Source organism: Stegostoma tigrinum, chromosome 9 (assembly GCF_030684315.1).
Source record: "Stegostoma tigrinum isolate sSteTig4 chromosome 9, sSteTig4.hap1, whole genome shotgun sequence".
Classification (NCBI taxonomy): Eukaryota; Metazoa; Chordata; class Chondrichthyes; order Orectolobiformes; family Stegostomatidae; genus Stegostoma; species Stegostoma tigrinum.
This window is the reverse complement of record NC_081362.1, coordinates 84,639,067-84,658,576: the sequence shown is the minus strand read 5'-3', so window position 1 is coordinate 84,658,576 and position 19,510 is coordinate 84,639,067. Positions and strand designations below refer to the sequence as shown.

The 19,510-nt window shown below is 39.5% G+C and overlaps 1 protein-coding gene across 2 annotated transcripts in view; it reads left to right on the top strand.

Moving 5' to 3' along the window:
• The window catches only part of adss2 (adenylosuccinate synthase 2), a 72,316-nt gene that overhangs the window by 33,424 nt on the left and 19,382 nt on the right, over nt 1-19,510 (top strand). For both annotated transcript variants that reach the window (XM_048536610.2, XM_048536611.2), the window contains exons 2-6: nt 1,395-1,497; nt 4,162-4,230; nt 11,342-11,392; nt 12,941-13,007; nt 15,222-15,329. In XM_048536610.2, coding sequence (XP_048392567.1) covers nt 1,395-1,497; nt 4,162-4,230; nt 11,342-11,392; nt 12,941-13,007; nt 15,222-15,329 — 398 coding nt within the window. The remainder of the gene's footprint in view (nt 1-1,394; nt 1,498-4,161; nt 4,231-11,341; nt 11,393-12,940; nt 13,008-15,221; nt 15,330-19,510) is intronic.

Genomic DNA, 19,510 nt, shown 5'->3' with positions numbered 1-19,510 from the left:
ATTATTTTAAAAACCTGGTCCTGTGCTCACTGAAACTGCAGCACTGCTCTCAACCTTCATTAGAACTGAGTGACCATTTAATCAGACGTTTATTTTGATTGGTTCATTGTTGCTAAGCAACTTAATTGTTCCAGACCAGATACGGATAGACTTTGCAGAGTATCCACTCTCCTGGATACCAGAGTATGAGCTCCCCTGCTCCATTTATGTCTAATGGCACACTCTTGTTCAAGCCCTCACACCAGCAGCAACTACAATGGCTTACTCAAGTGGTATTCCCTAAGGTCAGTTGGACTAGCAAGAGCATCCACTTCCATCGGAATACCCTGCAACTCATATGCTCCACTTACCACATTTTCTAATGATAAAGCCTGTGTTGTGCTTGTTTGAAGTCTGGTCATCTTCAGCTAATTGTCACTTTTGCATGGTTGCATCATTAACCTCACATACCAAACGATATCTCAGCATCTCGTTAATGGTTAATTCAAAGTCACATGCTGGTTGCCTTAACCTAGTTTTTAAAAAAAACCAATACAGATTCCTCTGGTTCTCAAATGGCCAAATAAGACCAATTAGTGTCTCAGAATTAGAGGAGGCTTAGAGTTGTAATATTCTTTAACTAAATCTATCAATTCTTGAAAGGTTTTCATATCTGGGCCCTCAGGGAAAGGAGGCTCCAAATAACCAAGAAGGCCACGGGTCCATAAGCAATCAGGAGAACTATTCATTGATTTTCATCTGCCCTGAGGTCAGTTGGACAGACAAAAATAAACACATTCTTTCCCATACTGTCTTTGACAACAAGATTAAACTAGTCAAGCTTCCCAAATAAGAACGTGTTGCCAGAAATGCCAATTGTTACATGTGAATTTATTCAGGAATGTGCTTTTTTTCTAACTGCCACTGAAATAACTTCACAGAAGCCAGTATCCTTTTCACTACATCACCCTTTGTTTACACTTGAAGTCTGAGCTATTGAGCCAACTCCCGGTGAACAGAAGCTTTGGCACTCCTGTATATATCTGGCTTCCTGATGAGAGCTGTTAATCTGACCCAAGCAGGGAACTCATTCAAAGAGCTCCACATGGCTGACCTCGTTACAGTCACCATGGTATCCTATGGTTGCCCAGCATAGAATATCATTAACTGAATTAAATAACTCGATGTAAAAGTGAGCTAGGCTGCTCTATTTCATGAAGTAAACTTTGAGATTCAAGAGGAGAATCGAGACTTGCTAAATTTTTGAACTGTGCCTCTTTACCCAGAAAAATACAAACATTTGAACATCCAGCTCTCAAAAGGTTCCAGGGAGTATCCAGGCAAGTTGCTGGAAATACAGGTGAGCAGGGCAGGCAAATATACATGTTCCATTTAATCTTTTTTGTCACATATAGGGAGGAAACAATGCTGGCCACACTGTCGTAGTCGATTCAGTTGAATATGACTTTCACCTTTTACCCAGTGGAATCATCAACCCCAATGTAATTGCCTTCATTGGTAAGTTGTCAGATATATTTTGTCCACAGCTATAAATGTGAATTGCTCAATTATTAATAAGGATCAGTTAATAAGGATCTACTATAGCTTACAGGCACCATTTGAAGGTTGGGTGTGCAAATACTAGTGTTAAATATAGATCAAACTTTGTTAGACCTGCTACAGAATTGCACTTTCACTTAAAGTCTTAGTTCTGTTGGTTATATTTCCAGTGCTTTTGCAATATAAACCTTGCTGCTTCTTTCGTCAGCAGTTGAAACTTCTCACCCCTCCCATCCCCCGTACTTGTTTCTGTGTAGCTCTGTAATAGTCTACCAGAAATCTAGCTGAGTCACACTTCCTCTCTTTTACTCTCACCCCTTAAGTGTGAAACATCAGTATAATGTTCTTTTTAAATTGGGTGTGTGCTCCATGAATGCAAAACTACTGTGTAGATGGGACCTCTGATTTCTTATCTGGAGTTGCTCTGCTGCTTATATTTGTAAAGTAGTATGAGGGAATGTCAACACTGTATTTATGGTGAACTAATCCCCTGAGGCAAGCAGGGAACATTGGGCATGGATGGTGCAAAGCTGGTGTGTAGAGTATGGAGCTGCACAGACCTACTTGCATCATAAATAAAATTTCTAGCTGGTTATATTCTCCATTGGACGGTGGGGAGAAGTGGAGTCAGCAAACCTGGCAACAGTTTAAGGCCTATGTATTTTTTTTTAAAAAGTCTTCAACATCAATGATCAGAACAACCAACAAGTCTAATTAGAGTTGGTTGGTTTTCCAGTGACACAATGAACTAAATGGCTACCTCCTGTCCTGTAGAATTCTATAAAGCCCACATGATTCCTTTCTTAACTATTTTTAAGAAAATGATATTCTTAAAACTGTTGAAGTTAATATTCATAAAATTAGATTATATGGCTGTTTCTTTCAACTGAAATAAATATCTGCGGACAGATCAGATCCTTTGCCCAGCATTTTCTAAGGTTTGTAAACAAACTTTTATGTTGCCGCTGGGTTATAAGTATGCACTTTATGATGGTATTTGGGCCAATGTACATACATCACACTCAATAATTGATCATTTTAAATGATTCCGACATGCTCCTTCTTCAATGACAAATCTCAAACTGACAGTGCTTTGCTCTAAATTCACTATAGGTTGGAAAGATGAAGCACTTAATTGTACTACAGATTATTGTTATCAAAATCAGTTGAATGCGATGCTGTTCAACAAAATCTTTCACACATCCAAGTGAAAATGCTCACTACCCTTTACGTTAAAGGCATATATATTGAAGCTGTACACAATCGGGTCTGTAATCTGTATTATGTATGTTGATAGTCTTATTAAGCTGATGGTGGGTGAGCTACAGCTATTTGAGTTTAGTGAACGGTCCTGTGGTACTGTGGGTATGCAGTCTCTTTCTTTAAGAATTTCAGTCCATGTTTCTTTGCAAAGAAAGGCTGTTTACATGGTTAGCATGGTTCCCAATTTCAGCAGATGTAGATCTTTTCAAGCAATCTGGTGCAGCTAGAATTTGAACTCTGGCCTTCCGGCCAAGAAGTAGTGACACTGTACCATAAGTGCTTAACAAAAAAGGGTCTTTGTCTGTGGATGGTCTTGAACTACCATAGACAATTAACGGCTGAATGTGATAACCAAGTATGTCACAGACACCGATGCATTACATGTGATGAATGTTGGGGGTAAATAATTAATTTGTTACTTGATTTGATTATGACAGTGTGATTTGGTGACCCGTGGCCACCTGTATCTCAGTTTCTTTTCAGTTAATCAGTTTGGAATTCTAATTGCATTTATTCGGAATTGCAGTGTTTCGGTTGCAATCTCAACACCTGAAACTAAACCTGCATAGCAAAATGATGGGTAGTGGGAAAATAACTTTTTGTTTGTTCATGGTTTGTAGTTGTCAATGGCTAGGTCAGCATTTAATGCCCTCATTGCCCTGAAGAAGGTGGCGGTGAGCTGCTGCCTTGAACCACTGCAATTCTTGGAGTGTAGGGACATCCCTGGTGCTGTTAGTTCCAGGTTTTTGACCCAGTGTTCATGAAGACAATAAATAGCATAGCTCCGTACTGTGGTTTGTGTATGTTTGTATTTTATTACTGCATTTTTACACTATTTAAAAGCCAGCACCAGAAAAGCAAGCCATACAAGCCACTCTTAGTATGAGCTTGGTAGTGAAGAGCCATTTGAGTTTCATTTATTGACTGCTACTTGAAAATTCAACTTTGAGTTCCAGATACTTCATTAATTTACCGTAAATCGAACAATTCCGCTTGATCAGAGGCAAACAGAATCAAAATAAAGGGAGAGAAATTGTACCAAATTTCATTGTCAACCACTTGCTGGTTCTATGAAGCCCAATGGAGAAATCTGACTAGTGGGTTATTCTAGGAGATTGTGGTGATGTGCATCCTCCGAGTATATGATAAACATTTTCTGCTTCGCTAATAACTTCAAAGGATGTCCAGCCATCATTGCCATTCGAATTGAACATGGGTTTCTGCATTCAGCAGCATTATTTACACCAAGTCTACTTTTCTTCCTTTATTTTTGTTTTATCTGTTTATTTTATCATGTGTAGTTTCATTTCTAGGAAGGCTGTTATTTTCTTTATTAGCTAACTGTTTTGTGTTCTGTAGGTAATGGAGTGGTCATTCATCTACCAGGTCTGTTTGAAGAAGCCGCAAAAAATGAGAAGAAGGGAAATGGTTAGTACAGTGGGGTTCAGCCTGCTCTGGGAGTTGAAGTGTATTGTACTGCTGGTTATGAGAAAATAGCAATGTGGTTACTGTCAGTTCGGTGTTTACAGAAGCTGTTCATCTCTTAAACAATACCTTTCCATATTTTTGCAAGATCCTCATCTTTTGAAATTTGAGATTGTTTGCAGTTTTTCTTTGATTTTTCTGTCATCTTCAGTTAAACTGTCTACCTGCTATGACTATGTAGTATATCAATGTTCTGTGATATTTTGTTCACGCTGTGGCTGTTTATTACATTAATCATGATACTGTGACCTTTTTACCCTATATCCCCTTAACAGCATTAGTCTCCTTTTTAGTTACCCAATTGATTTGTTTTTGTCTTCCTAGTGCCATGATTTCCATAATACACAAAGTCCAATTGGAATGTAACTTTGATATAATATCCTCTACCTATCCCGTTTACTGACAGTTTAACTTTCATTGAACTTTATGGAGAGAAAACCAAATCCTTCTCCAGGAAGAGTGTTTGAGCATCACTTGTATTCCTTAGTATAGTTATATTGCTTAGAGTCACAGAGATCTTCAGCACAAAACTTTAGCATATCATGTGTATGTTAGTCAAAAAAAAATCACCTAACTGTTCCAACCCCGTTTTCTAGCATTTGGCCTGTAGCCTCATATGCTTTGGCATTGCAAATGCATATCTAAGAACAATTTAAATCTTGAGGGTTTCTGCCTCTGCGACCCTTTCAGGCAGTGAATTCCAAATTTCCACCATCACCTGTTGGGGAAAAATGGTTTTCCTCATACCTCCTCTAAACCTTCAGTCCCTTCCCTCAAATATATGCCCCCTGGTCATTGATCTCTCCAACAATGGGAAAAGTTTCTTCCAGTCTATCCTGCATCACTGTTCAGAGCAAAGCCCTTTGTCTCTTTTAGGTACCCTATGTACCCCTCCTACACTCGTGGCAGTATTTATTTCCAATCGCATACTTGTAGATACAGCTACAATTTAATCTATGGTATTTTCTTTGAGTTCTCTTTTCTAACTAATTCTTAGGTACGCCAATAAGTCCCATTGTTTTCCACACAAATCCAAGCATTCTGAATGAGTGTTTCCCATTTTGCTACCACAGAAACACTTCAATCTTTGATTTTCACCTCCACTCTACTTTTTCTTCTGACCTGTGGAGGAATTCTTTACTCCTTCCTTTCACCTTACCACTTTCAATCCCTTTCAAATTTTTGAGGGTGATGCAGAAATCATTTAGTTTTATGGATCAGCTCATAATTATGAACCCCAATATGGGTTGTTACAAAGAACAAAGAAAATTACAGCACAGGAACAGGCCCTTCAGCCCTCTAAGCCTGCGCTGATCCAGATCCTCTATCTAAACCTGTCGCCTATTTTCCAAGGATCTGTATCCTTCTGCTCCCTGCCTGTTCATGTATCTGTCTAGATACATCTTAAATGACGCTATCATGCCCACCTCTGCTGGCAACAATTTCCAGGCACCCACCACCCTCTACGTAAAGAACTTCCCACGCATATCTCCCTTAAACTTTTCCCTGTCACCTTGAAATCGTGATCCCTAGTAATTGACTCCCCCACTCAGGGGGAAAAAGCTTTTTGCTGTCCATCCTGTCTATACCCCTCATGATTTTGTAGACCTCAATCAGGTCCACCCCTCAACCTCTGTCTTTCTAATGTAAATAATCCAAATCCACTCAACTTCTCTTCATAGCTAGCACCCTCTATGCCAGGCAACATCCTCGTGAACTTCCTCTGCACCCTCTCCAAAGCATCCACATCCTTTTGGTAATGTGGCAACCAGAACTGTATGCAGTACTCCAAATATGGTCGAACCAAAGTCCTATACAATTGTAACATGACCTGCCAACTCTTGTACTCAATATCTCATCCGATGAATGAAAGCATGCAGTATGCCTTGACCACTCTATTGACCTGCATTGCCTCCTTCAGGGTACAATGGACCTGAACACCCAGATCTCTCTGTGCATCAATTTTCCCCAGGGCTTTTCCATTTACCATAGAGTTCATTCTTGAATTGAATCTTCCAAAATGCATCACCTCGCATTTGCCTGGATTGAACTCCATCTGCCATTTCTCCGCCCAACTCTCCAATCTACCTATGTTCTGCTGCATTCTCCGACAGGCCCCTTCACTATCTGCGACTCCACCAATCTTAGTGTTATCTGCAAACTTACTAATCAGACCATCTTTGCCTTGCTCCAGATCGTTTATGTATGTCACAACAGTGGCCCCTACACGGATCCCTGTGGAATACCACTGGTCACAGTTCTCCATTTTGAGAAACTCCCTTCCACTACAATTCTGTCCTGTTGCCCAGTCAGTTCTCTATCCATCGAGCTAGTACACCCTGGATCCTATGCGACCTCACCTTCTCCATGACCCTGCCATGGGGAACCTTATCAAATGCCTTACTGAAGTCCATGTATATGACATCTACAGCCCTTCCCTCATCTGTAACTTTGTCACTTCCTCAAAGAATTCTATCAGGTTAGTAAGACATGGCCTTCCCTGCACAAAATCATGCTGCCAATCACTAATAAGCCCATTTTCTTCCAAATGTAAATAGATCCTATCCCTCAGTATCTTCTCCAGCACCTTCCCCACCACTGATGTCAGGCTGACTGCTCTCTAATTACCTGGATTATCCTTGCTACCCATCTTAAACAAGGGGATAACATTTGCAATCCTCTAGTCCTCCGGGACCTAACCCGTGCTCAAGGATGCTGCAAAGATATCTGTTAAGGTCCCTCTATTTCCTGTCTCGATTCCCTCAGTAACCTGCGTTAGATCCCATCCGGAACTGGGGATTTGTCCAACCTAATGCCTTTTCGAATGCCCAACACGTCTCCCCTCCTTATGCTGACTTGACCTAGAGTAATCAAACATCTACCCCTAACCTCACCGTCTGTCATGTCCCTCTCCTCGGTGAATACTGACGCAAAGTACTCATTAAGAATCTCACTCATTTTCTCTGACTCCTCACATAACTTCCCTCTTTTGCCCTTGAGTGGGCCAATCCTTCCTCTGGTTACCCTCTTGCTCCTTATGTACGAATAAAAGACTTTGGGATTTTCCTTAACACTGTTTGCTAAAGATATTTCATGACCCCTTTTAACCCTCTTAATTCCTTGTTTCAGATTGGTCCTACTTTCCTGATATTCTTCCAAAGTTTCATCTGTTTTCAGTCACCTGGACCTTATGTGTGCTTCTTTTTTCCTCTTTGTAGAAGGTAGTGAGTCTTTAAATTCCTCAGAGAGTAATCTCTTTAAGAACTTTACACATTTCAGCTTGTAAAGTGTCTATCCACCAATCAAAATTACTTTGCTTAACTCTTTCAAATTCAGTTTAGGTTTGAAAATTTCAGAACTGTTGCCTATAAACCTCAGGAACTAAACTAAAGCAAACAACTGTGAATTCTGAGATCTGAAGCAAAAACAGAAATTGTTGGAGAACCTCAGCAGGTCTGGCAGCACCTGTGGGAAGAAAGCAGAGTTAGTGTTTCAACTTAAATCTGCTGGGTTTCTCCAGCAATTTCTGTTTTCGACTCAGGAACTAACTCCTATGCAATCAATGTAGCTTTTTTTATGGTGTCATAGTCCTTAAAACTACCTCTGACAATGAAGTGTAAATCTCCTTTGCTTTCTGTTAATGTACTCTGTATGAACAAAGTCCAGGCTCCATTTGGTAAACTCATTTATTTTCTCAGTCAGCGTAAAAAAAATGCTCCCCCATCCTTTTCTTCACATTTTGACAGGACCTATACAAATTCAAAGATTTTGTTTCTGGACATCAGGTTGTAACTCTGATTCACCTCATCCAAGTCTTCTTCAACATTTGTTGTCGTCTTTTTGTCTATGCAAAATATTTTATGAGGAATAATTCATGTTCTCAGTCTCTCATCTTCCGTTTGTTTTGCGATTCTAGTTTTATTCCATTCCCTGTCTTTTTAAAATTCTGTCTCTTTCTTTATCATTTCCTCCCTTTTTGAAATTCAGCCTCCAGCTGCTTTTCTTTACGCTCACGCTCGTCAGTCAGCTCAGTTGGCTTGCCATGCAGAGTGATGCCACCACTAGCATCAATTCCAGCACTGACTGACGTTACTATGAAGGACTGCCCTTCTCCACCTCGCCCCTCACTGAGAGATGGTGATCCTCAGGTTAAACCACCACCAGTTGTTTCTCTATGTCCTGGTAGGACTATGGCAATTTAACTTTGAAGCTGTAACCATAACTGAATATCACTTGATCCTGGTGTTTCACTGCTTGGAGTTATCTGGTCTATTCTGTATTTCTACTGAACTTAAATGCTGTGTTAGAACTTCAATTATATATGCTCTATTAGCTTTATCAGGCAAAGCCACCGCCAGCTTGCATGCCAATCCAAGTATCAGAGATAATGGCAACTGCAGATGCTGGAGATTCCAAGATAATAAAATGTGAGGCTGGACGAACACAGCAGGCCAAGCAGCATCTCAGGAGCACAAAAGCTGACGTTTCGGGCCTAGACCCTTCATCAGAGAGGGGGATGGGGTGAGGGTTCTGGAATAAATAGGGAGAGAGGGGGAGGCGGACCGAAGATGGAGAGTAAAGAAGATAGGTGGAGTGAGTATAGGTGGGGAGGTAGGGAGGGGATAGGTCAGTCCAGGGAAGACGGACAGGTCAAGGAGGTGGGATGAGGTTAGTAGGTAGCTGGGGGTGCGGCTTGGGGTGGGAGGAAGGGATGGGTGAGAGGAAGAACCGGTTAGGGAGGCAGAGACAGGTTGGACTGGTTTTGGGATGCAGTGGGTGGGGGGGAAGAGCTGGGCTGGTTGTGTGGTGCAGTGGGGGGAGGGGATGAACTGGGCTGGTTTAGGGATGCAGTAGGGGAAGGGGAGATTCAAGTAACCTGTTTTTGGACATTCACTTAATATTGTCAAGGACAACTCTGCCATCTGCAGGAAATCATTTGCAACATACATTGCTATTTCTTACTAATACCGCACACAAAACACCCAACCCACTCTGTTTCAAAATGATCCTGGATCAGCCACAGTCTCTCATTACAACTCACTTTGGAAAGTCCTGATTCTCGAGCTCTACTACTCCCAGAGTCACCCACAGTAATTAAACAAAGCATGCAAAGTTCCAACTTACCTGTCAGTTGGAATCAAATGAACAGAAACTACTAGGTTCCTATACTTTTTCTTAAAAGTAAGTAAATTCTAATGACAAGTAAACAGCTATGAACTGTCAACATAAAGCTGTACTAGTTAAAACGCTAAGGCCCCCCCCCTTAGGTTCACAGAAAAGTATAATTCAAGCAAAAAACAAATTGGTTGCTGGGTGGTTTGAAATTAAAACCTCGGAGCGACAGTTCAATAGCACTAGCTCACATGGTTTATTGGGATGATTGTTTTGCTTTTCTTCTTTATTCCTTCACTGGATTTTGTTATCGCTGGCTAAGGCAGCATTTATTGCCCATTCCTAATTGCCCAGAGGGCTCTTGAGAGTCAACCACATTGCTGTGGGTCTGAAGTCACATGTAGGGCAGACCAGGTAAGGATGGCAATTTTGTTCCCCTAAAGGGCATTAGTGAACCAGCTGGGTTGGACTTTGTTCTTCAGTTTCCTTTCACTTTTTGCAGGAGGCATTGAATGATCGGTACACTAGCTGTTCGTTAAAGACAGCAGATTACAGCAAATAATGGGGGTAAAATATAGCTTTCTTAGGTTTCATGTATTTTACTGCCAAGAGAGATACACCATCTGCAGTTCCAGCAATCTGAAGGCTTCTCACTTTTGTTCATACTACAAGCTGTTCGGCTGCCCAGGTATCAATCAGTTGTTGTCAGGCTGATGTTATTTAGCTACTATGACTGGTCACATTCAACAAACCAATCAGCTATTTGCCCAATGCCACATGCAAACAGTTTCCCGTACTGCTTGAATAAAGCACTGCAAGTAACTTGCGTGCAGTTTCAGTAAATATTTCTTAGAAGTGCAGCAATTCCTCCTCAGACTTAGGTTTTAAACAGTCCATTTTTCCACAAATAAAAATGCAGAAAATAAAATGATATGGTCTTGGCTATCCAACCCATCACGCGTTTTGATATAGCTTTCCGATCAGCGCTCTTTCCTCATCACCCTGTATTTTTTCCCCCCTCAACTATTTATCTAAAATATTTAGCTGGGGGGCAAAGCATTTAAGACTCGCCATGGATAAATTGGTAACTAGAGCATGTAAATTTAAGATGACGTAAATGAAGGAAGAGGCTAAGAACTTTATATTCAGTAACAATGGCAGAATCCACACATTTTCAAAAGGGAAGCGGATAATTATTTGAAAGCTAATGATTTAGGAGAGGATGGGGCTAAATGAATTGCTCTTTCAGGGCATAGACAATGTGGACTTAATGGGCCGCCTTTGCTGTAGAATTTTGAGGTTAGGTGTCAAATTGGCTGAGTAGATAACACCACCTTGTTTAGGTCTGAAAGTTGAAGACTCGAAGCCAGTCTGAGATGTCAATGTTCTCATGTAGTACTGAGGGAGCGCATTCTGAAGTGCTGACTTCAAATTAGTTTTCTTTAAAAACTATCTATTACCTGTGCATTGAGATGACAATCAAAGTAAAGAGTCTCTATTTCTTCTTTAATATTTCATCGTCACCCAGAATCTCACTGATGTTTGTGGACTTCAGTTAACCAAGATTTTCACCAGGTTGGATTAATAGTTAATAAAAAAAAACCAGAAGAGCTGCAGGTGCTGTAAATCAGGAACAAAAACAGATGTTGCTGGAAAACCTCAGGTGGTCTGGCAGCATCTGTGAAGAAAAGAAATCAGACTTAATGATTTAAGTCCGGTGGCCCTTCCTCAGAACCCCAAAATGTTAACTGATTTTTTTCCTTAACAAATGCTGCCAGATCTGCTGAGCTTTTCCAGCAACTTCTGTTTTTGTTTGATTAATAGTCACTGTTTCCCAAAGGAACTTACCATGTGCAGCACTTTTGGGTATTGTGCCACATCAATAAAGATTTTCCTTCTTTGCCATTGTTATGAAGTGTAATAACTTTTTGTTTATCTTCAGGTCTTCAAGATTGGGAGAATAGACTGATCATTTCAGACAGAGCTCATATTGGTAAGTTGAATTATAACTATTAAAATGTTCACTGAAAACCGAACTCCTCTTCCTTTTCCGTAGGCTGCATTACCTTGCTACGCCTTCCACAGTTTATGAGCTTACACGATACTTTCTATGCCCAGTGAAAACATTTAATTTCCAACTGTGATGGTGATATTGTTGTCTCTTTCCCGAATTTGCTCAAATCTTATTTATTTCCACAGCTTATTACAAAACACCACTCATCTGTTTTTGTAACCTCCAGTAAAAGATTGTGATTGGATGCTGTATAATAGCACCTGCATTTGAACCTAAAGAAAATCCCTTCCCCTTGTGTCAGTAGCAAATTTGGCTGTGAACTGAAGCTGTTTAATTGTTTTCACAATGTAACGGGCTCACAGTGCAAACTAAATCAGCAAAAACAAAATGTTACGTATAGAACATAGAACATTACAGCACAGTACAGGCCCTTCGACCCTCGATGTTGTGCCGACCTGTCATACCAATTTGAAGCCCATCTAACCTACACTATTTCATGTACATCCATATGCTTGTCCAATGACAACTTAAATGTACTTAAAGTTGGAGGTTACAGTATGTTGGAAGTCTGAAGGAGGACAAGAATGCTGCAAATATCCACTCAGGAAGTCTGGCAACATGTATGGAGAAATTTTTTTTAAAGAAGTTGAAACTTCAAGTTTGTGAACTTTGATTAGAACAGGGAGCAGAGTAGCTCAGCAGACACATTGAGAAAATGAAGTCATCAAGATTTCCCCTGGAAAGTACAATGTTATTTACTTGATGTAAGGTTTATCAGCTATATTATTACAGGATTTTCATGCCGCTGCATGTTAAATACATATCACAGTCTGGTTAGTTGCATAAAGTCTGCCTAGAGCCTGGATTGTTCAGGATTCAGGACCTCCCATACTTTGATCAGAATTAGTACCTTGCCCAAAAAAATCTTAGAGGTTTATTTTGACAGAACTACAAGAGATAGTATTAAAAGTGGTGGGGAAACCCAGATGGTCTTGGCAGCATCAAGCACCGAAGAGTTGTGTGAAAGTGGATTTGAAACATTAACTTAGTTTCTGTCGGTACAAATGCTGCCAGATGTGCTGAGTTTCTCCAACACTTTTTAATTATATCTTATTTGTCAAGTACCTGCAGTGCTCTGCTTTTATGCAAGAGACAGTATTGGTTGAAGTGAGTTACTGTATACGAATCTAAATGCCAAAGAAACAGCCACAAACGTATTGTTTGTTGTTGAAACCATGGACATAAATTATTGGTAATATTAATATGCAGGTAATATTGGTGAGAGGTTAATTGTAAGTATTTCTATCTCTTTAAATGTGTAATAGATTGAAGGGTATACTGGAAGGATGTTTGCAAATGAAGATTGTAAGCTCCTAGATCATTGTGTTTGGACACAGTACAGATACTAACAGGTTGATTTTATTTTTGAGAATAGTCAAGACAAGAATACTTGGAACAATTTGTGTATTATTGTACATCAGTTAACGAGTGCAGCAAGATCAAGCCCTTATCTGTTTCTTTTTTAAGTGTTTGATTTCCACCAAGCTGCTGATGGTGCTCAGGAGCAACAGAGGCAACAACAAGCAGGAAAAAAGTAAGGATTTACATGTTTCCAGGGAAATGTTTTCAGCATTTCTCTAAAGTAGAATTTGATAACTCATTGCTTTCATAATAAATGGTATATTTCACACTAAAAGGAACCATTTGGTCTCTTCCATCCAAAGCTGGGTCTTTGCAATAGCATTACTTGTGTATTAGCGTTAAACCTAGTGATTAGTGACATGATTTTTTTTTACTCTTCCAATAATAATTCTAGCTTTTTGAATTGCCAAAGCTTAAGCTATTTTGAATACAAAGTGACTCCCCTGAACCTCATCATTGATGTGTTGTAAAACCTTACAGCACACAAGGAGACTGTTTTGACCATCTTTCTACACAGCAGATAAAACCTGTAACTTCAAATTCCTACTTTCCCCGCCACCATGCCTACTTACCACATAGATTGGGAGCTTGTTTTATTATGTTTCTTAAAATATTAAATTATATTTAAGCACTTCATGGTGCCACGTACACATAGTGAGCTACATTATGTTTTTAATACATTAAAGAATCTGCTGATACTGGTAATTCAAATTGTATGATGTACCATGCACTCATGATATACTATTTGGTTGTTACTGTATAACTGTGTTCTTGTGTGATCCCAAGGTTAGCGTTGAGTAAATACAGTCTCTGGTAACTGAGAATTTAATTGTTTTTGTTCAGGGACTTTTTAGATTAGAAAATACATGGAAATATCAGACTCCAAGTCAGTGACTCCTTTTTTGGGTTAAATAAAAATAGCCTTAAATTAAAAGATTATGCATAATTGGGTGTGGGGACAGATGCAAGAACTAATTAGAGCAGCAGGTGCGCTGTGGTATTGAAGAGGTGAGTTGAGGTCTCATTTAGTCTTTGGGTTCTAGAGTCAGAAAACAATTAGCTCAAATGTAAACTAATTTCCATATTAAAGTTACATCATATTATTTTTGTATAACTCAGAAAAGGAATCAACAAAAATTGAGAAGAAATTTATGCAAAATCTTTTGCACCCTTTTGTGCTTTAAGTAATGCTGACCTTTTTTTGAAAAATAGTATATTAGAGCCTTCAAATCTGCATAGTTTGACCTCATTGCAGCTTTCAGTGGCAAGTCATTGTTTCTGATTACACAGATATGTCGACATTCGATTTGGAGATGCCAGAGTTGGACTGGGGTGGACAACGTCAGAAGTCACATGACAGCAGGTTATAGCCCAATAGATTTATTTGAGAGTTCTGTTGGACAATAACCTGGTGTCGTGTGACTTCTGTCTTTGTAGACGTTTGAAACAGAGGCATTACTTTGTTGCTTTAGAACTGAAGTTATATAAGGATTTATTTATAATGACCCCCACTTGTGTTTAGCCGAATTGAAATTTTGTTTCTTTTTTTAGATTGACCTAACAATAAGGTTCATGGCATTAAGCTAGAAACTATTGTTGGCTCTTGTGCCTTTCTTTAAACTATTTTTTTTCCTAATCAGAGATATTATTACACATCTCTGGAACACGTGGGACTTGAACCCGGTCACCCTGGTCCAGGGATAGGGAAGCTGTCACTGCACCACAAGAGGGCCCCATCTAAACGTAAAATGCCATTATGTTTTCCACGGTGTTTAAAATATGACTTTTTCTACATATTAACAACACACTTTGGCTGATTTGATTTTTGACTAGCACTTGGCTATTTTTACTTTTTAAAAAATTTTAATCATTTTGTTTTAATTTTAAGCATTTCAATGCATGTTAAAGTGGTAAATGGGTTTAGATTAGATTTAGATTCCTTACAGTGTGGAAACAGGCCCTTCGGCCCAACAAGTCCACACCGCCCCTTGATATATCCCACCCAGACCTATCCCCCTATAACCAACACACCCCTGAATACTATGGCCAATTTAGTATGACCAATCCACCTAGCCTGCACGTTTATTTTTGGACTGTGGGAGGAAACCAGAGCACCCGGAGGAAACTCCTGCAGACACGGGGAGAACGTGCAGACTCCACACAGACAGTCACCCAAAGCTGGAATCGAACCTGGGTCCCTGGTGCTGTGAGGCTGCAGTGCTAACCACTGAGCCACCGTGCCGCCCATATGTACGTTTACGTACAGAAACCATTTTGTTTCCAGTGGTTATCTACTTAATTAGATATGTAGATTAAACAATTATTGACTACTTAATCAAATAAAATGTATGTTTTAAATTTATTAATTTATTATTTATTTTTATAGCTTAGGCACCACAAAGAAGGGGATCGGACCAGTGTATTCTTCAAAAGCATCTCGAAGTGGGCTTAGGATATGTGATCTTCTGACTGATTTTGATTCCTTTTCAGAAAGGTATTTGAATGTGCTAATGAGTTTTGAGAAGATTTGTGGCTCAGGTTGACGTTCTGGATGTAAGTTTTTAGACATTTTGTCACCATTTGAGGTAACATTATCACCCTCTAAGAAAAAGAATGGGAAATGACATCAACACAGGAAATGACATCACCAACCTAAGGAAACCTAAGCACATAAATAGAAAGCGGAACACAACACCAGCACTTCGCTGGAGGCTCACTGATGATGTTACCTAGAATGCTGTCGAAATGTCTGAAAACGAACCTTCCAGCTCAGCGAGCAAACTTATATCCTGAATGTGCTAATGTTCCATGTTCTTGTTCACCTAACCAGCTAGATATCTGATGAAGGGCCGAGGCCCGAAATATCAGCTTTTGTGCTCCTGAGATGCTGCTTGGCCTGCTGTGTTCATCCAGCTCCACACTTTGTTATCTCAGCTAGATATCTGTTTGTTTCATCCACTTTTAAATTATTGATTACTGGTTGAACTTACTTTCTTCTGGCCTGGTATGGTTATTTCTGTTACTCAAGCTCTCAAATTCCACTTCTCATTCATTATTACTGATATTTTCTATGCGCTGATGTCCGATATTTCAGCCCATTTTGCATGCTGTTTCAATAGATAATTACTAAATATTAACCAAGAGTTTAAAACATACAATAGCCAAAAAAACTTGTACATTCTGATTTTGCCGTTTGCCACTTTACAAACACCTACGCAAGTAAGTTAAAGTGCATATGCTTATACCATGTGAATAACGGGCTGTTGTGGTACAGTGGTAGTATCTTTGCCTCTGAGCCAGTAAGTCTGGGTTCGTAACCCATCTGTTCCAAAGATGTATGATAATATCCCAGAAGAGGTTGATTAGAAACTAATATAACATGTGAATATAACTACTGAGATCACAATATAAATGGCATTGTATGCTACTCATTTTTTCAGTTACTAATCAGAAATGCAATTAACCAAATAAGACTTCCTGTTGCCTTGTGGCTAATGGTTAACTCAGTGGGCAGCAGTGCTGTAGCTGTTGCCAGTAAGGAAAGTAAGTAAGCCTTTTTGCAAAGATGATGACCCATAAGATTAGAGTCAAAATTGGTTTTACAGTTCTGTTTTCAAGGTGACGATTGTAAGCGAGACTGATGGCATCAACCACAACATAGTGTCAAAATTAGCTGATAAGTAAGGAGATGGCAGATTTCAATGTGAATTTTACACACACAAACAGTGAACCTGAACCATGCAGAAGAAACCTGTCAACAAAGCTATGAAGGGATTTAAATAATTACTGATCACTAAGCATAACATTAGCCCTGCTGACAACCGAGCTAACCTAAACATGCATGAAATTTTGCTTATCAATCAAAACAAATTAGCATATAGGTGTATCATTATGATAAGGACATTCTGAAAAATACAGTCAGGGCTGAAGGTACGTTTAGGTCACAGGAATAAACACCAATTCCCAAAACTAATTATGCTTTTCAGATAAAGTAGGCTTAAATTGTCTAAACATTTGTTCTAAAAACTATCCTTTTTATACACTGTTTATGATAATCTGCCACTTCTATATTTACCTGATGTTGTAAAGTCTTGACAAATAGATTCTTGATCACTCAACAAAGCAGGGGTTTTGGGGAAAGGGTAGGAAAGTGGACCTTGAGGAGTGTCCGGTCAGCCATAATACTCTTGAATGATGGAGCAGGCTCAAGGGCCAAACAGCCTGCCCCGTTCTACGACTTATGGTCTTGTTTATTTTGTAAGAGCTCCCTCTGTTGGGCACTGATCACTTTCTCTGTGTGCGAATGACAACAAAGTTAAAAATGTTCATTTGATCTTTAAATGTGGCTTTCTGCCAACACACGTACTTTGGTCATTTAACAGCACAAATTGATCATAACAAAGTGCCCAGTAGTCAAGCTTCAGTTTTCCTGTAACCAAATTTTAGGTTTTTTGGTATTTGAATAGTGTATGTTGAACTAGATGTTTTGTTTCTGGAGAAACTAGTGTATAAACAAAATTGACTCATGGAATGTGGTGTTATGTATTTTGAAGTGTCACCCATTCCACTGCGCACACGTGTGACTGTATCTGAAACTGCCATGTGTCTGAAACATCAAATCACAAATCAGATTAGTTATTCATCTCAGTGGTGCAACGATGTCAGCATTGTGTAGTTGCCACGTTTCTCTGCATAACCTTCAACAATCCATGTATGTGAGATGCTGTGAGACATTTTAATGTGATAAGGTACCACACAAGCTTAAACATTTCAGTTTTTTTCCTCTCCATTTCCCCCCCACATTTTTATACAAGTACATAAAAAACACAAATATTGTTTCTATATTTGACAGGCGATGTAAGTGATTAAATAGAGTGTGCGTTACTGGTATTCCTGCTGTTAAATTAATATATTGAAATATCTGGAAACATCAGATGTCAAAGATATCCAATCAAGCTTCACTTGGGAATGAATTTCTGACATGATAGAATTCTGACATTCATTTAAAAAGAGTAATTATTGTTTTTAATTATTTGAGTCTGCATTACCCCTATATTTGTAGCCAGATCATCTCCAGTGATATCTTCTTTTCCCACTCTTGCACTGCCACTTATGAAGTGCCACCTGGTTCCATCTCAGTCACATCCCTTTCCTTACCTTCATGGTATATGTTGGTAACATCATGATTTAAATCTTGTACACCCATCCTTCCCCATGTTCCAATAAATTGCAGTGCATGCAGTAGCCCAGCAAGCACTCTGAGGCTGCTCACAAGTAGACTACTTTAGATACCATGTACAACGAAAGGAAACAAAGTTACTGTGCACTGAAATGGACAGACTCCACACAATAAAGATTAGGGTAGGGGTGACAAAGGTTTTGAGTGGACCGTAGTACTCTATTGGTATGCTGTACCATCAGTGATGCTGGAAAGCTGAAATAAGAAAAACAGAAAACACTGGTAATATTCAACGGGCCGGATAGCACTATGTTCAGGGGGAAGTGTAGTGAACGTATTTTCTGATGGAAGATCATTGACTTGAAATCTTAATCTTGTCTTCCCCTTTTCTGAGAATGCTGTTTCTAGTATTTTTTTCTGTTTTTAGTAATTGGTTACATTTGCAAGGTCATTAGGCAGGATTATCCTCTTTCACTTGGACTCGTTTTTTATGTTTTTAATTACAAGTGAAGTGAAATATGGTTGTATGGGGTATTGGTGAGACTACATAAGTATTATGCACAGTTTTGGTCTCTTCATTTGAGAAACAACATAAATGTATCTGGTGTAGTTCAGAGAAAGTTTGCTTTACTGATAACTTGGGATGTGGATACAGTTATCTTGGGGAACGTTGGGTAGGCAGAGCTTTGTCCTTTTGAAGTTTAGAATTATAACAGGCAATCTCATTGGCTTGCACAGGATTCTGAGGAGGCTTGATAGGTTGGTTGCTGAAAGGCTGTTATCCATTGTGGGAGAGACTAGAACTAAACAGTTTAATAGGTATCCCATTTAATTTGGAAGTGAGAATTTATTTCTGAGGGCCATGAGTCTATAGAACTCTGTTCCCCAGAGTGTGATGAAGGCAGGGCCAGTTAATTTTATTTTAGGTAAATTTATATTTTTTAAACAAGGGGCTCATACAGTATTGGGACTCAGCAGAATTATGGTGCTAAAGCCACACTCAGATCGGTCATGATCTTATTGAATGGTGGAGCAGGCTCAAGGAGCTGATTGGTCACCTCCTGTTCCGAGTTCATATGTATGATCTGTGTTTGTTCATAGGTACGATCTCTTTGTGCTTCCATCCATTTCAGGTCCAGTTCTGAACAAACCAACTTTGAATTCTATGTCAGAACATTGAATTCGGTCCTTTTCCTCTTTCAGCAGTTTGCTGTTTATGTTCATGTGTGTAAATGCAAACTGAGGAGGCTGAAGCATTCACAACAATCTTCAGCTAAAAGTGCCAACTGGATTATCCATCCCTGCCTTCTCCAGAGGTTTCCATCACCACAAATGCCTGTCTGCAGCCATTTCAATTTGTTCAGCATGTTATCATTTGGTTGCACAGGTTACTGCAATGACTGTGGGGCCCTGACAACATTCCTATAATAATAGTTAAGACTGTGCTCCAGAACTTAATGTGACCTGAGCCAAGCTGCTCCCAGTACAGCTACAAC